Genomic DNA, 18,672 nt, shown 5'->3' on the forward strand with positions numbered 1-18,672 from the left:
GGGCTAATATCCACTTATCAGTGAGTGCATATCTAGTGACTTCTTTTGTGATTGGGTTACCTCACTAAGGATGATATCCTCCAGATACATCCATTTGGCTAGGCTCATTTTGTAACCCTGCCCAGGCCTTCCTGCTTCAGCCTCCCTGTCGCTAGGATGACAGGGTATGGGCCATCACACTTGGCTACAAGCCTTTATCTTATTCTCAAAGTATTTTTTTTTTAGAGAAAAAAAATCACCCACATAATATCTACCCACTCACCGAGCCACCTTGAAGCCCTGTCTTACCCTACCTGTCATAAAACCTTAATTTGGATGCTTTTTTCTGCTGCTGATGAAAGTTGGTAAAGCTAGCCCTTCAAGAAATATGAATTCTCAAGTCTCAAAAAAAAATGCAGCTTTGTAGTGAGAATTTTAGTTTCTTTTAAAAACCAGTTATGAGAATGTTTTTGTTTTAATCCCAGGTATGAGATAAGAGGCTGCTTCTCAGCAGGTGATTAGGATTTGCCTCATGCACTAGTAGGGGTGTGATCTTTGCTACCTGCAGATAATTTAATTTTGGGGACTCTAGAGATGGGTACAAATGGGAAAGTTCCGAGAGGGCCTGTGGTGGCTTCTGTTTCCCATTGCCTTTGTTACGGTTTGTCAAGTGTCCCTGAGCAGAGACAAGAGGAAACTGGAGATATCCTGACAACCAAGATTGGACTGCCCCAAGAAACGCAACATTCCTAATGAGCAGGAAGCAGCCTATAGAGGTCTACACCCCCCCCCCTTTGCCCTCTATCCTTCTCTCTCTTACCAAGTGAGTAGGAGGTGGTTGGAAGGGATCAGGGTAGAATGAGGCTTGGAAGGGAAGTAGAGGAACCCAATAAGAGTTAAAAAAACAAACCAAAAAAAAAAAAAAAGTGCACCAACACTACTTACATATGACTGTACAAAGTTTAAGTACCAAGAACTCATTTCCAAGGTTTTAGTCTGAACAGTTCATACAAAACCATAAAATCCTTTTAGAAAGAAAAAACAGAAAAACAAACGTACACAAAACTGCTCAGTGAGCCTCACTGACTAACACATTGTCCTTTTGAGATAGGGTTTCATTTTTCCTAGGCTAGCCCTGAACTGATTCTACCTCCTGAGTAGTAGGATTTCAAGTGAGGTGTATACAGTGTCATTTGTGTGGTGTGGAGGTTAAACCAGTGCTTCATGCTTGCTAGACAGGCACTCTACCCATGGAGCTACATCCCCAGACTGGGGGGTTTTAGTGGGCCAGTAAATCAGTCATACTTCCCTTCAGGTTGGAAAAAAGAAAATTGATGTCATTTCATTGAGAAATGAGTCCTAACATTATTTTGAAAAGATCCATTTCTAGAACTTTTTTTTTAAAAGATTTATTTTTTATTATATGTAAGTACTGTCTTCAGACACTCCAGAAGAGGGCATCAGATCTTGTTACGGATGGTTGTGAGCCACCATGTGGTTGCTGGGATTTGAACTCCGGACCTTCTGAAGAGCTCTTACCCACTGAGCCATCTCACCAGCCCCTTCTAGAACTTTTTAACTTTAAATCACCTCTGGAAGACATTTTACAGAATTACCTGTAGTCAGTATTCTGGCTGTGTGCAAAAGTATCATACCTCATACCTATCTGGTGTGCACAAGGAACTGAAGTGGATCTCTCCCTTCTGAAATACCTATCTCCCTTGGGAGCTCAGAGAAACTGGACCACATAAGAAACTAAACAAAGGGGCTGGTGAGATGGCTCAGTGGGTAAGAGCACCCGACTGCTCTTCCGAAGGTCCAGAGTTCAAATCCCAGCAACCACATGGTGGCTCACAACCACCCGTAACAAGACCTGACGCCCTCTTCTGGAGTGTCTGAAGACAGCTACAGTGTACTTACATATAATAAATAAATAAATCTTAAAACTAAATAGAGAATGTTTTCGGGAGGCAGAGGCAGGCGGATTTCTGAGTTTGAGGCCAGCCTGGTCTACAGAGTGAGTTCAGCCAGAGCTACACAGAGAAACCCTGTCTCGGGAAAAAATAAAAATAAAAATCAAACACAAATGAGATCGTGGCTGTTTTAGAAAACCAGGTCATGCTTGTTTTTGTTTCAGATTTTAAAAAATACTTTCGTTTTTGAATAATTGAATTCATACTTACCAGTTACCAGCATCCCTACTATGTGTGTGCAGTAATACATTTTGTAAAAACTAAGAAATCAGGGACTGGAGAGATGGCTTAGCAGTTTAAAATACTATGTCTTGGAGTCAGGGTCCCAACACACCCACTCACAGTTCCAGAGCATCTGATGCCCTCTTCTGGCCTCCAATGGCACCAGTATTGTGGGAGTTTTGGGGGGGTCCAACTTGGGGTTCAATGATACACAGAGACATCTGTATGGTATAAGGCTGTTAGCTGTTTGCTGGAGCAGCCCCTCAGCTACCCACCCAGTTCCACCAGGCTCCCTGTCGAGCTCCCTTCTGCTTCCTCCTTCTGTCCCTCTACCCCAGCTCAAGCCACCAGCTGTTTATCAAAGGTCACACTCCTTTCTCCTACAAAAAAATCCACTATCAGCATAGTGGATTTTATACACACATACATTTGCATATATACACATGCATATATACATATGCAATATATATATAACTTACCCACACACACACTGTATCAACTGCCTATGAAAGTGTGTCCTGTATTCTAAATTGTTAATGCTGTGCTGGTAGCACCAGGTGCTGGTAAGATATGTAAAGGGTTGTCACTTCTACACCTGCCCCAAAAGAGCATTTTCTGAGATTATCATATTAGAAAGTAAACTACTGTAGGGAAGGTCATGGAAGGTCATGTTGCCGTCAATCTGAGATATGCCCTGAGCATGGTCCTGCTGCTGATTGGCTGAGAATGAGTAAGCTGTGGAACTGATGCTATAACCAACTATATATCTCATTCATGTGTGTGTGTGTGTGTGTGTGTGTCTGTGTGTGTGTCTCCTAGCCTGCTTTTATGTATATGCAGAAGAACCATATGTTAATATAAGGCAAATATTTGGGTTCAAAGGCATTCTGACAGGATAATGCCAAGAGATAAGTTATTTCCCTCAACTTCTGAATTCTGGGGTTAAGTCATATGATTTAACTGTCTTCCCTGGTCCCATTTTGGCTTGAAGGAATACAATAAAATCCATTAGTAAGTTTAATTGTTGCCCAGCAATTTAACCTCCTTTGTCTTCGTCCAAGGCAAGTAGCTATGTCTCTGTCCCTCAGCTTCTTCCCTCTCATCCTATTTATTGGTGGAGAGCCTTTCATAAATCATAAGACAACACATGCTAGGAGACTGGAAAGACAATTTAAAAAAAAAAAAAAGAAAGATTAAGTTTTAGATAACAGGCCCTGAAAAAACAGGTCAGAATCTAGAAGTGGCTTTTATCTTTGACAGCAATCAGATATTTTAAACAGATGTTGGTTTGGTGGTGGTTGTTATGAAATGTAACACGTCAAATAGGGGGTTATGTGGTGGGTCCCTGCCAAGGTGTCCCTGAGACAGATCTGGTGTAAGGGAGGTTTATTTAGGGGAAGGAAGGCGAGTGAGGATATGGAGAAGGGGTAGACAGGCGGAAGTAGAGCCAGCCATGAGAACAAAGGATAGAAAGAACAGAAAGAGGGAAAGAGAAAGGCTAGCAGGGAACAGAAAGAGGAGAGAGCTGGGGTAGACATCATTCTATATGTCAGGCCACAGGCAGGTGAGCAGGTAATGACGTAAGCTGTTGCTAGGTCCCTGGGATGAGCCTAGTGGGATTGCCTGTAACTAAGCCAATGGTGTTCCTCCCTGTTGATTTTTTTTTAATTATTTATTTATTTATTTTTTTGAGACAGGGTTTCTTTGTGTAGCCCTGGCTGTTCCTCCCTGTTTAATGCTCAATATACTTATTAAAGTTTACGTGTAGAAATTCCTGGCTACTGGAAGGCAAGCCCATCCATCTTGTGAGGAACAATTTATTCATAATGACACAGGATCTGGGGAACATCTAATGCTGTAGATTCCATGGCTCGAACAGTGAACATTCACATTAACACTGCACTGGGAAGCATGACTAGAGATGGCCAAGATTTGTCCGTGAGAACATTTAGGATCTAGCCTAGGCAAAAGCATTCAATGTGTATTCAGATGATGCATGTGCCACAGTGAAAAGCCCACATAGTGGGGCTTAGGTGTCCTCTAATTCTGATTCTGTATGATCCTTGTGCAATGTGATATGCTTTGGACCAACTAGTCAGTCACCCTGTTACCAATTAAACATTGGCTGTATAAGGTGGAGTCCTTGGCATTTGATTACTCTTGGTTGGCATTTTACTTGATTCCAGAAAGAACTTAAAAGCAAACATCATTTAAACTTGTTAGTAGGATAATGAGAGCTTTAGTGTAGAATGTGGTTGCCATTTGATTGTTAGTTTCATGCCTCATGTTCTATCTTATTTTCATTTTCTAGTTGTGGCCACTCTTCGGCTCAAAAGAAGTCTTCCATGGAATACTAGTGTAAAACATTGAGCACCAAATATTCCTGAACTGGGACTGGAGAGACGGCTCAATGGTTAAGAGCACTGTCTACTTTTCCAAAAGACCCATGCTCAATTCCCAGCATCTACATGGAGGCTCACATCTCTAACTCCTATTCCAGGGAATCCTAGGCCCTCTTCAGACAACCAAGCAGGCATGCTATACAGAGAGACAAAGCTCTCATGTACATAAATGAAGCTAAACATTTTGAAGCTACTCCTGAATCATCTAGTAGCATCCTTTTGTCTTGCTGATTGAAAGAGGCTTAGTTATCATCTCCAGGTATTTATGGCTGGAGTGACAGTCTAGGGTTTCTAATGTCCAGTCCAGGGCACGTTGCCTGCATCTAGCTCCTGACAGTGAACCCTGGCTGAGACAAGCTAGCTTTTGACTATCACCTGACCAGTGAAATGAGTGTGGATCCAGTTGGTAAGAGGACCGTTCTAACCTAGCTAAAAGAACAGCTGGAAAGCCAGGCATCCACTAATGTCATCTCTACCACCTCAGAAACAGGCTATTCAAGTTGAGCACCTAATGCAGAGCTCCAATGAGGTCTGTTTTGAGAGATGTGAGAGAAGCTATGCTCTTCTAGTCAAGAGCTGTTGGGCAGAGGAGCAGTTGCCCTTGGGATCTGTTTCAAACAGAGAGGAGATGGCCTAAGTTAGGTATGAAATGCCATCTCATTTTAAGGAGGGAGAGTTCTCAAAGTTAATCTCATTGACGTGTTTGTCAGGCTTTTGGGGTTTGCTCCATGCAGGAAGCTGCACCACTCCCCCTCTGTAAATGCAGTGTTTCCATCAGTGCCAAAAAGGCAGGTGAACTTTCCCTGGAAGTCCAACTGACCTCATTTCCTCTCCCAGATTGCTCCCAGATTTCTTCCCACAAATAGAAGGAACTGATAAAACAGATATTTAAGGCCCAGGGAAGGCTGGTGAGATGGCTCAGTGGGTAAGAGCACCCAACTGTTCTTCCGAAGGTCCGGAGTTCAAATCCCACAACCACATGGTGGCTCACAACCATCCATAACAAGATCTGATGCCCTCTTCTGGAGTGTCTAAAGACAACTACAGTGTACTTACATTAAAAAAAAAAAAAAAAAAAAAAAAAGGCCCAGGGCCTACCTTCCTTCCAAGTTGTTCATAAACTAAAAAGAAAACCTGTCAGATGGACTGGGGAAATGGCCAGTTAACAGCATTGACTGCCCTTCCCAAGAACCAGGGTTCAGTTAGTTCCCAGCATCAACACTGCTGCTAACAATTGTCTGCAACTTCAGTTTCAGAGGATCTGACACCCTCTGCTAGCCTCCATGAACACTGTGCCTGGACATAAAGGCAAAATGCCCACAGACAAAATAATAAAATCCTGTCCTGTTTTTATTGCCTACATACCATACCCACTCCAGTAGTGACCCTCAACAGGTCTGAAAACCTGGATGGCAGTCCTGAGGCAAATGAGTTTCAAGGAAACTCAGCCTCCTGGAACCTTGCATTCTCATAGCTAGGAATGCCCCAGATTTGTCCCTGCAATTTCTTGGAGGGTCCTGCATGCTTTCTTACAGTATTTTACTGGATAAGAGTTAGAAATCATATGCAAGTATTTACCAAGGCCTAGGAAACAGGGGGGTTGTGGTATTGCATTATTCATGAGGTCTGCTAGAGCAGAACCCCCTGGTGCTAGCTTTCCCAAGGCTCAAAGGAGTAGCACAAATTGTGACTAGGGTGTGAAACTCTTACCTGTCTTTAGCTGACCCTAAGCAGAGCTGTTTTACTTTTACTGTAAACATTACCTGGCACCTGTAAGTCCTTTTGAAATCATTCCTCTGTTTTGTGTCAGATAACTTCAATGTACTTTGCCTGCTGCGACATCCTACCCCTTTATTTTCTGTATTATTTAAGATTAGTGTTCACTTTGTGAAATACACTCAGTTTTTCCTCTCTCTCTCTCTCCTCTCTCTCTCTCTCCCTCTCTCTCAGACTGTCACTCGCCAAATCCTTGCTCATCTGCAATCGAGACCCTGTTCCACGTTCCACACAGATAGGAGACCCCACAAAGGAGGTAGTCTGCAGCACCTACATATTTTGAAGTCCCTGATGGCTGGGCAGTGGTGGCATACACCTTTAATCCCAGCGCTTGGGAGGCAGAAGCAGGCAGATTTCTGAATTCAAGGCCAGCCTGGTCTACAGAGTGACTTCCAGGAGAGCCGGGGCTACACAGAGAAACCCTGCCTTGAAAAACAAAACAACAACAACAAAAAAGTCTCTGCTGAAACTTGGCAGTCTACAAAGACTGGAAAATCTCTAACTAAAGCAGTTAACTCATACAGTCTGACCCATGCCCTCCCTTCAGATAGGTATAACGAAGGTATATGGTAGAACCAGGCTGGGCTGGTGAGATGGTTCAGTGGGTAAGAGCACCCGACTGCTCTTCCAAAGGTCCGGAGTTCAAATCCCAGCAACCACATGGTGGCTCANAACCATCCNTAACAAGATCTGACGCCCTCTTCTGGAGTGTCTGAAGACAGCTACAGTGTGCTTACATATAATTAATTAATTAATTAATTAATTAATTAATTAATTTAAAAAAAAAAAAGAACCAGGCTGGCATTGCTTTCACTCTCTAGTGCCTCCCAACTATGAGGTACAGATGGGCGACACCACGCTCAGGTATCTGTGAACATTTAGCTAGTACCCAATACATATCACTCTTGGGTTGTGTTTTTTTAATGGGGTAGCCAATCCCTGGAACTCTTTATAAAAGCCAGACTGGCCTGGGACTCATACTCACCTACCTTTGCCTCCCAAATGCTAGAATTACAGTCATGTACTACCTCATCCAGCCTAATAGATGTAACTCTTAGATGACAATCTTGAACAGCATATTATAGATTAGGATGTTATGGTCAGTGGTTACTACACGTTAGCATAGGCAGAGTTAGGTCATGATGATACAGAATATATTGTCAAAAATATAAATTCATAAATGAAGGGAGCTAGAGAGATGGCTCAGCAGTTAAGATAGCCCAGTGTGGTGGCGCACGCCTTTAATCCCAGCACTTGGGAAGCAGAGGCAGGTGGATTTCTGAGTTCGAGGCCAGCCTGGTCTACAAAGTGAGTTCCAAGACAGCCAAGGATATACATAGAAACCCTGTCTCAAAAAACCAAAAAAGAAAAAAGAAAAAAAAAAAAAGAGCAGTTAAGATGGAGGCTTTTCCAGAGGACCCAGGTTCAATTCCCAGCACCCACATGGCAGCTCACAACTTTAACTGCAGTTGCAGAGAACTCTGACATCCTCACATAAACATGAATGCAGGAAAAACACCACTTCACAGCAAGTTATACTATTTCCTAAAAACTCATTAATGAGGGAGAGTCTTTTTTTTTTTTTAAAGATTTATTTATTTATTATATGTAAGTACACTGTAGCTGTCTTCAGACACACCAGAAGACGGTGCCAGATCTCGTTACAGATGGCTGTGAGCCACCATGTGGTTGCTGGGATTTGAAATCTGGACCTTTGGAAGAGCAGACGGGTGCTCTTACCTGCTGAGCCATCTCACCAGCCCCAGGGAGAGTCTTGAAGTCATTTGCATTACCAGTAACTGCTGCAATACTTAGTACCCCTCCCTACCTTCTGGGAAGGGTCTCTTTGTGCAGTCCAGCCTCCCAAGTGATTTATAAGCATGTGCTAACACACAAAGCAAGGAAACTCTTGACCAACAAGAAACAGTCATTTCTTCTCTGGGTCCTCATTTTTTTCTTTTTCTTTTGTTTGGTTTTTCGAGACAGGGTTTCTCTGTGTAGCCCTGGCTCTCCTGGAACTCACTATGTAGACCAGGCTGGCCTCGAATTCAGAAATCCGCCTGCCTCTGCCTCCCGAGTGCTGGGATTAAAGGCGTGCACCACCATGCCCAGCTCTCATTTTTTTCTGATTTATTTCATCAGAAAAATTTTCCCCCACTGTATTCTATCAGAGGATGCTAATTAGAAGCAAAATCACTGCTTAATAAACTTTTCATTCCCAAGTTAGTAATTTTCTTTTTGTGTCTGTGTCCTTGATGATCTAGGGCAATAGGACTGCTTGGTACACTTGACTGTTTTCACTTATTAGTACCCTCCAGTCTTAAATTAGGCTGTCCTGATGTACCCAGGACCTTTTGCGTAACCCAGTCCTCTACACTTGGAAATTCTTGCATGTAATGGCTCACAGGCAGGTGAGGTTGTGCACTTTTATAGCTAAGAAAGGTGAAGCACGTTTTAAGGTGGCAGCTATAAAGTTGTCTGGATAAAAGTTCTACCTAATACTAGACCAGGTTCTCACCCCTAACAAACCCTTCAATGAATACATATAAAAGCCAGAGAGCTTGACTTCTAGACCTGTCTCACCTATCCACCACTCGAGCAAACCATCATACTTAACACTCATCAAATCTAATTTCAAAAAAGGTTAACAGCATCTCCCTATTGATTTTCTTAGCTCTAAAGTTGTGGTGTTGCTACATAGGTCTCAGTTCTATGAGTAAAATAGATCAATTTTCCAAGATTCATGAAGGGGTCCAGAGATCTGGAAAAAAAAAAATCACAGATCATGGAGAATAGCTGAAACACAGGGCCTGCAAAGACCCTAGGGATAAATTAGAGGAAGCATGCTTAACACTAACTCCAGATGGGGGGAAAAAAAAAATCCAAAATGCTAGTAATGCCTGCAGAAATTGAACAACATGCAGTCTACTATCCTTTAAAAGCTCCTACTATTGGGGTAGAATGATGAGGTGACTGTGTAGCTCAGATTTTTGCAAGAAAAGGGAGCCAACTTGGGGGAGGGAGGGAGCACATCAACTGTGGCACCAAAACACCTTGCCCAGAAGTTACAGCTCCCACACCCAACCACCCCCAGCAGCTGCACTCACTGAATACAATGTACCCTCATTAAAAGATTTAAAGTGGACTCATTCCAATTACAGGGCTGCAAGTTCTGTATCCTTGCTACTAAAAAAAAACCAGGCTGAAAGTTTCAGTTAGCTATATATCAAGCTCTTAGAAGGCTCCAGTGCTATTCCACAAAGTACTTACCAAAAAAAAAAAAAAAATGTTGAGTATGAGTCGTCTTTTTTTTTTTTTTTTTTTTTTTTTTTTCGGTTTTTCCGAGACAGGGTTTCTCTGTATAGCTCTGGCTGTCCTGGAACTCACTNTGTANANCAGGCTGGCCTNNAACTCAGAAANCCNCCTGCCTCTGCCTCCCAAGTGCTGGGATTAAAAGGCGTGCACCACCATGCAGGGCTGAGTCTTTGACTGTAGATATATGCATGGCCCGTGCCTGTGGAGGTCAGAAAAGGACAGCCATTGGAATGGAGTAATAGTTTTGAACAGCCACAGAAGTTCTGGGAACCAAACTCAAGTTCTCTCTTAAGAGCAGCAAATGCTCATATTCATTGGTTTATCTCTCCAGTTCCTAAATGCACATTTTTAAAAAAATATGGTAACAGATTTCTATCACACACTATCGACTACCAGGCATGGTGATGTTATACTCTTATAATCCGAGCACACAGGAGGATCAAAAATTTGAAGGCAGTTTGGGCTGCATAGAGCATGTTTCAAACAAATAAAAACATCCTAACAACTAGGTCTGGTGATATGGCTTTATTAGAATATTTATCTAGAATATATGCGTTCAAGCTTAAACCCGAACACAAGAAAAAAAATTAAATTAATTCCAGTAAGAACAAATGTCTACACTAAATTTATTAGCCCTCAATCACCCAGTGCCTCAAACCTTCCAGGTTTTGACTAATTGCAGTAACATTTGTTCTAGTCACAGGGTGTGAACAGCAAGCCAGGCTGACCAGAATTCACAATAGTCTGGCCTTTGTTGGAATTACACATGTATGCCACTACATAAACTGATTTCATTTGAGGATCTTTGAGAGTCTTAGCCTGTGGCAGCCGAGGCTGACATGGAAGCATGTATATAACCCAAGCTAAAATAAAATTTGAGAGCTGCCTGCTTCAGCATCCAGTGTGTAAGAATTACTGGCATGAGTTATTATGGCTACCAACTATACTGAAACTTGTAGTAAGATCTACAAGAGAATTTTACTCAGGTCTCAAACCCAACCCCACAATACTCTGTATCTCATGTAAGCCCCTAAATTAGAATCTCTCTGCAGTTAGTCAAATAACTCAGTAATTAAGAGCACTTGCTGCTTCTCCAGAGAACCCAACTTCAATTCTGAGAAGCCACAATAGGTGCTACCCTCTTCTGGCTTCCTTGGGTCACACACACACACACACACACACACACACACTCTCTGTTTTGTTTTTCATCGTTTTGTCTGAGTTGGAGAGATGGCTCTGGTTAGAGCACATGCTGCTCCGGTAGAGGTCCCAGGTTTGGTACCCAGCAACCACATGGCTGTTTACCATCTGTAACTGCAGATCTAAGGGAACCAATGCCTCATCAGGCCTCACAGGTACAGCATCATAAACTGCCTCTCTGGCACTTGAACAAACCTTAAGTTTTGCCACAGCATCAGTCTGAACACAACAGTAGTCTTGAGGCAAGACTGATATACTGCAGGAAAATGTTTGAATAATTGCCATATATTCTTCTGAGAATGTGTTATTACTACTTTCAAAAAAGGGAGTCTTAGCCAGGCGTGGTGGTGCACACCTGTAATCCCAGCACTCGAGAGGCAGAGGCAGGCGGATTTCTGAGTTTGAGGCCAGCCTGGTCTACAAAGGGAGTTCCAGGACAGCCAGGGCTACACAGAGAAACCCTGTCTTGGAAGAAGGGAAAAAAAAAAAAAAGCCCATCTTGAAACACAAAACAAAAAAGACAAAGATACTCATTGCTTAGCACAATCTGCTCCCATGTCTCTCAGGCTGTAGGTGGGAAGGTTCCAACAATGCCCCTATAAAATTCTTTCTCTGGAATTGTTAAAATTAAAACAACTCATTTCTAGCCCTAGGATGTGAAATTCAAGTCAATTTAGGGAGAAAATCCTTTAAAGATCACTTGAGGGGCTGGAGAGATGGCTCAGTAGTTAAGAGCACCGACTGCTCTTCCAAAGGTCCCGAGTTCAAATCCCAGCAACCACACGGTGGCTCACAACCATCCATAATGAGATCTNANNCCCTCTTCTGGAGTGTCTGAAGACAGCTTACAGTGTACTTACATACATACAATAAATAAATAAATCTTTAAAAATATATATATATATATAAATGTGGGGTGGAGTACAGAGACCAAACCACACTTTAGAGGCTGCTCAGTTAGCCCATTATTTATTGGCTCAAGAGTCTCCCAATTCAAATTCACAAAGTCTCAACTTCTTTAAGATATTTGTAATCTCAAAGAGAGTGGTCCTGCTAAATGTCTCGGAGGGGTTTTCCCCCTTTAGGGGCTCTATGATCAAATGAGCTTTCTAAAATTAAGGCTTGTTTTGAAACCAGCTCTCACTATGTAGCCCAGGCTAGTCAAAGTTAGCTGCCTGCCTCTACCTTCCAAAGTGCTGGGATTAAGGGCAGGCACAATGCCTGGCTATCATCCATTTACATCCCAAGCTTCATTTAAAAGCTGTTAGATTCTTCTGGTTTCCTCAAAAAACAAGTAAGGAGCAGGGAATGTCCACAAGTGAAAGATGTTCTGTACAAGGCTCTAAGGGAAGGGAAACAAGAAAGGAACAGAAAAAAACAACAAAAAAAAAAAAGTAAGGGCAAAAAGCAGAAGCCAGAGAGCAAGCACAGGGCAACCATGAATGTAACCCTAGGCCATGTGCATGGTTTACAAGAGGACAGACTTACAATGCTGTATTTTTTTCCTTTCAAATCATGTTGCCTTGAAGATCATTTCTCAAATACTTAATATTTAAAAATCACTGGGCTGGAGAGATAGCTCAGTGGTTAAGAGCACTGCCTGCTCTTCCGAAGGTCCGGAGTTCAAATCCTAGCAACTACATGGTGGCTCACAACCATCAGTAATGAGATCTGATGCCCTCTTCTGGTGCATCTGAAGACAGCTACAGTGTACTTAAATATAATAATAAATAAATCTTTAAAAAAAATAAAAATAAAAATCACTGACATAAAACATCATTTTGAGTGTAGACAGAATCCTCACTAAGTGGGTTATCTGAAAACTAGATACTCCTGATGCTCACATAACTGAAGCCCAATTCTAACACCAGCCAAGGCACTCATCATCACATCACTTTATTTCATATGACACCTAACCAGATTATCATTACATCTGAGGAAGATGACCCATGAGGCTATCTGGAGAAATATAGTCCAATTTTTAGTGCCTGGAACCTTAGACAAGTGTACCACAATGCAGAAATACGGGTATCACCACTACATGTTACATAAAGAGAAATATCAAAAAATGTCAAAAAGTAGTAAATTCATCTGTTCCTTAAAATACGGGTATGCAATTGTTACAAAGCCATAATAAATGGTTTTATAAAATGTAGTTTTATTATGTTACTCTGCTGTTACATAGGGCATAACATTTTCACAAGGCTTTTTTGGGACTACAGTCAATGATTAGCAAACACACAATATAGTGGTCCAACTCTCTAAAGAACAGTCACTGGACAAACCGGATACCCTCTCACATGTGCACAAATCTGCATGGAAAAGTACTAAAGTTTAGACTTGGACTTGTGTACTTTATTTCTCCTTTCTAGTATATTAAGAAAGGACATGCATTTAAATTTGCCCAAAGCAATGCTTGTATTCTGGCAGCAACATGCTACTTCTATCACAAGGTAAAGTGAATACCAGAGCTACGAAGGCAGGAGGTGTAAGTGAATTTTTATTGGGAAGGAAGTTTTCAACTTAAACAGCAGCAAATGAAGAATGCATAAGGAAATTCCCTGTTGTCACAGACAGATGTAACCTCTAGAATATGTGACACAGGAGACATTTCAATCTGTGACCCCAAGCCCGATGCATTAAGCGCTTTCCCATTCAATCTAACACTTCTGGATTCCTACTAAAAAGGAATTTGTTAATAAGAGCATGGAAAAGTTGCTTCTGAAAGAAAACCCCCAAGAAGGTTCAGAAAAGGAATGTAGAAATCAAGAAGTTGTTATACAATTACTTTAAATTGTAATGCACTACATTTTCCATATCTTCACAGTAATACAAAACACAGTCACTTGCAGAACTGGTTCAGATTACTTAAATACCAAATGTGCTGTCACTCCTCTACACAAGTGTCTGGAAGTTACTCGTGTTTATATGAAATGAAGCTATTGATACTTTTCTACAGCAGTAACTGCACACCAGGAAGGCGGAGACAACACAAACCAAGGGATGGAGTTTTCCCAAAGCTGCAGTGTGAAAAGACTATAAACAGTTGATCCCATACACATGAATGGGCTTCCTTGCTAGAGGAAATCCAAGTGGAATAAGGAATGGAGATGTAAAAAGGTTTTGAGGGGAAGGAGGTTGGTTCCCTGGAGGCCTTTAGTTTTCAGCCCCCTCTGCTGCATCACATTCTTCTCCTGCACTGTCCGATGTCCATAACTACAGAAGAAGAAAAAGAGAATCATGTTAAGTTATTACTTCCATCTAGACATTAAGTCCCTTAAAACGCCAATCCTTTAAGCAAGAAGATGATCAAGACTGTCCTTTCTCAACCTGAGATCTATCATCCCTTTATAACATAACCTAACAGACATTTACAATGCCACACAACGGCATACATTCATATATGTTTGTACTGTCGGCAGTATCTATCACTCATCTACAGGTTCCTCATTGAGGTCCTGCTCTGACTGTCCTCAAGAATGGATTATAACATGTGTATCAAATACATACTTATACCCAAGTTGTTCTGGTCATGGACTTTATCATAGCAATGGAAAGCAGACCAAGACAGTTCCCAATACCAACACAAGTAAAGTAATAAAACTGTAATTACAGAATATACAAAGTGGTGAGAATTTCATGTTCTTCATTCTCAATAGTGAAACATTTTCCTTGAAAGCAGTGTTTAAATATAATTTATGAGACTAATAAAGCAAGAACTATATAAGGAGAAAAATCATGGTCTTGGTAACTGTTTCCAAGTACATGAAAGGGTAACAGAAAAAGCAACAGAATTACTCTGTACCGATAAAAATTTAAATGGTGGTGGGTGATAAAGGCTATAGACATAGCATGAATGTGTGTATTAACTGAATGCTAAAACTAGAGTATTTCAAGATGTCTCTAGTTGAGGCTGAAAAGAGGAAGCAAAATATCAACCGTTAATACTAACTGCAATCAGTTCAGAAAACACAATTTATCAACACTAAGATGCTACTTGCAACTTAAGAAAAAGTAGGCTTGGGATGTTAAGATGGCTCGGGGGTAAGAGCATGGACTGCTCTTCAAAAGGTCCTGAGTTCAAATCCCAGCAACCACATGGTGGCTCACAACCACCCATAATGAGATCGGACGCCCTCTTCTGGTACATCTGAAGTCAGCTACAGTGTACTTATGTACAGTAATAAATCTTTGGGCCGGAGGGAGCAGATTTGACTGGAGAGAGCAGAGGTCCTAAAAATTCAATCCAATGACACGAAGGCTCAAAACCATCTATACAGCTACAGTGTACTCACGTACATTAAATAAATAAATCTTAAATCCGAAAGAAGAAAGAAAGAGAAAGAGAGAGAAAGAAAGAGAGAGAGAAAAAGAAAGAAAGAGAAAAAGAAAGAAAGAGAAAGAGAAAAAGAAAGAAAGAGAAAGAGAAAAAGAAAGAAAGAAAGAAAGAAAGAAAGAAAGAAAGAAAGAAAGAAAGAAAGAAAGAAAGAAAGAAAGAAAGAAAGAAAGAAGGGAAGGCTCTTTTTTTTTTTTTTTTTTTAAACAGTTCCATGTGAGGTTTATTGAACTGGGAAAAGGGCAAGGTGGCGGCGGAAAGAGAAGACGGGCAGAGAGCAAAAAACTAGGCTCTTAGATTATCTTAAATCACTACTAAGGGGACTGGTGAGATGGCTCAGTGGGTAAGAGCACCCGACTGCTCTTCCAAAGGTGCAGAGTTCAAATCCCTGCAACCACATGGTGGCTCATAACCATCCGTAACAAGATCTGACTCCCTCTTCTGGAGTGTCTGAAGACAGTACAGTGTACTTACATATAATAAACAAATCTTAAAAAAAAAAAAAATAATAAAGTCACTACTAAGGTAAACAGCTAGTCCTGAGTCCATGAAGGAGCTTACGTCAATTCACAGGAAAAGTTAGGAACATTTAAGAACACGCAGCGCTTTCCTGATTCCCTTTTTCATAAATGCATCATCTGCTCAGGAGAACTGAACAGATATGGAACTTTAAAAACACTGTAATATTAATACCATGTAGTGAAAGTGAAAGCCACAGCAGCACAACCAGATGCTGGGAAAACTATGTATTAAAAAGCAACCTTCCTCCTGTTCTTTCTCTCTTCAGTCTAAGATATTACCCTATCAAATTTACTTGAACACAGAAAATGACTAAGTTCAAGCTTCACCATTTCTCAATTATTTCCTGTTATATACTTTGTTTGGGTCTGAAATGTCCCCACAGGCTTAAGTTAAAGTCTCAGCTCCTCAGACTGCACTTTTAGAGAGGCAGTACAATCCTTTAGAGGAGGTATCAAGTTAGAGAAAGCTGGGTCATCGTTGGAGCACCTTTGAAGGACACTGACAGGTCTCTTTCCTGTGGCTGCCAGGGGAGATGCAGGCCTTCACCTCATTGAACCTGTCAAGCTGTACAACACAACGCACCCAAGCTACTACTGTGACTGAAACCTTTAAACTCGTGAATCCTAAACTCAACATTGTTTTAAAGTTGTCTAATCCAGTTTGTCACAAGGACAGAACACTAATGCATCCTTTACCTACTGCTTAAGAATGAGGAAGAAAAACCAAAGGAAGAGATAAAACGGGCTTTAGCTTACAAGCAAAGGTAAACTTACACATAGGCTTAGCCTGTGTCAGTTCTTTTCATTTTTGTAAACCTGACAAAACCCAAAGTCATCTGGATAGAGGGAACCTTAACTTAAGCAATGCCTCCATCAGATTGTCAACATTTTCTCGATTAATGATTGGCATGAGAGGGCCTAGCTTCACTATGGGAAGGAAGTGTCACCCCTGAGCATGTACTTCTGGGTTATAAAGAAAGCAGATTACATCAGTCGTGGAAACAAGTGAGTAAAAGCAGCACTCCTCCATGGCCTCTGCTTCAGTTCCTGCCTCTAGGTTTCTGCCCTGACTTCCCTCTTCTTTTGAGACAAGATTTCTTTCTCTGTGTAGTCCTGGCTATCCCGGAACTCATTTTATGTGCCAGGTTGACTTCAACCTCACAGAGATCCTCCTGCCTCTGTCCTACGTGCTGAAATTAAAGGTGTGTGCCACCACCGCTCCTAACTTGGCTCCATGCTGGAGTATAAAATTTAAACTGAAATAAATTCTTCTCTTCCCAATACTTTTTTAATCAGGTTTTTACACTGCAATAGATTGCAAAATAGGAAACCCTCTATCAAAAAGTCAAACACAACAGAAAAAAAATTAAACCTTTATAGGCACGGATATGCTGCCTGCATACTATGTGTGTGCAGTGCCCATGGGAGGGGTGTTGGGTTCCTTAGGACTGGAGTTAGTCCACTGTGAATCACTATGTGGGCATTGAGACTCAAACCCAGGCCCTCTGAGATAGCAACTAATGTCCCTAACCACTGAATCATCTCTCTAGCCCTCCAAGTAAACTTTTAGTAAAATAAGGAGATTGCAACACATATTGAATCTCTAATTTGTTGTATCTTATTTACCCAAAGAAAAGAAATACTAGAACTACACAAGCTCTCTACATTAACTGTCACCAACACGTTCCACTAAGTCTAATAGCAATGATAATACTGTGTTCCTACAGTGCAGTAACTTTCATAGAAAGCATAGAAAGGTCTGATAAAATACTTTGTCATCATGAAGACATTTCTCCAAATTTTGTAAGAGACCATAGCTCTAGTCCTACAGTAGTGGTGCACACCTTTAATCCCATCACTTGGGAGGCAGGGCAAGCAGATCTCTGGGAGTTTGAAGCCAGCATGGTGATTTCCAGAGTGATTTCCAGGACAGCCAAGGAGGCTACTCAGAGAAACCCTGTCTCAAAAATGACAATAAAAAAGAGGCTATAGCTTTTCTATAACTCTGCCCCCAAAAAAGGAAGTTACTGTTGTTTCTGAAAACAGACTTTTAATAGTGAACAACTCACTGTTAAGTTGTCTCTAAGCAACTGCATGATGAGGGTGCTGTCTTTGTACGAGTCTTCGTTCAGTGTATCAAGTTCTGCGATGGCCTCATCAAAAGCCTGGTAAAGTTAACAGTCATAGTAAGTATTATACATTCAGTACAGCAACAGAAGCTAGCCAGTCTGCAAAATACAACCGTGTGTACAGCCACATTACACTACAGGGTAACACTATGGAAGTACTCCCTTGGAGACCCAGTTTAAGAATGTGAGGGTTCCTCACTTCAAGTCCCACTCCCCTGCCCCCATGCCCCAATTCCGGAGAGTTCTGGCCTCATCTTTCCTCACTAAAGCTATACTTGCAGTTTCTTAAAAGAAAGGGGGGTGTGCTGGTGAGATGGCTCAGCAGTTAAGAGCACTGACTATTCATCCAGAGGTGCTCAGTTCAATTCCCAGCAACCATGTGGTGGCTCACAACCACCTATAATGGGGTCTGATGCCTTCTTTTGGTGTATCTGAAGACAGCTACAGTATACTCATATACATAAAATAAATAATCTTTTTTTTGTTTTGTTTTGTTTTTTCGAGACAGGGTTTCTCTGTGCAGTCCTGGTTGTCCTGGAACTCACTCTGTAGACCAGGCTGGCCTTGAACTCAGAAATCCGCCTGGCTCTGCCTCCCAAGTGCTAGGATTAAAGGCTTGCACCACCACTGCCCGGCTAACATAAATAATCTTAAAAAAAATTTAATATAACCTGAAACTCACTCTAAATATTTACAAACACTTGTTGGTTGTATCACAAGATACACAGTACATTAAACAACACTTAATATAATTCTTAAAAGAACTGGTGTACTGACTGCTCTTCCAAAGGTGCAGAGTTCAAATCCCAGCAACCACAT

At 41.4% G+C, this 18,672-nt stretch overlaps 1 protein-coding gene across 1 annotated transcript in view; it reads right to left on the reverse strand.

Annotated features, from left to right (window-relative positions):
- Positions 1 to 12,747: 12,747 nt before the first annotated feature.
- The window catches only part of Ywhaq (tyrosine 3-monooxygenase/tryptophan 5-monooxygenase activation protein theta), a 25,071-nt gene continuing 19,146 nt past the window's right edge, over positions 12,748 to 18,672 (reverse strand). Inside the window, exons 5-6 of the mRNA XM_029540911.1 lie at positions 17,794 to 17,889; positions 12,748 to 14,083 (exon numbers count right to left, since the gene is read on the reverse strand). Of these exons, the coding sequence (XP_029396771.1) occupies positions 14,024 to 14,083; positions 17,794 to 17,889 (156 nt within the window). The 3' untranslated portion in view covers positions 12,748 to 14,023. The remainder of the gene's footprint in view (positions 14,084 to 17,793; positions 17,890 to 18,672) is intronic.

This window comes from Mus pahari, chromosome 7 (assembly GCF_900095145.1).
Source record: "Mus pahari chromosome 7, PAHARI_EIJ_v1.1, whole genome shotgun sequence".
Taxonomy (NCBI): Eukaryota; Metazoa; Chordata; class Mammalia; order Rodentia; family Muridae; genus Mus; species Mus pahari.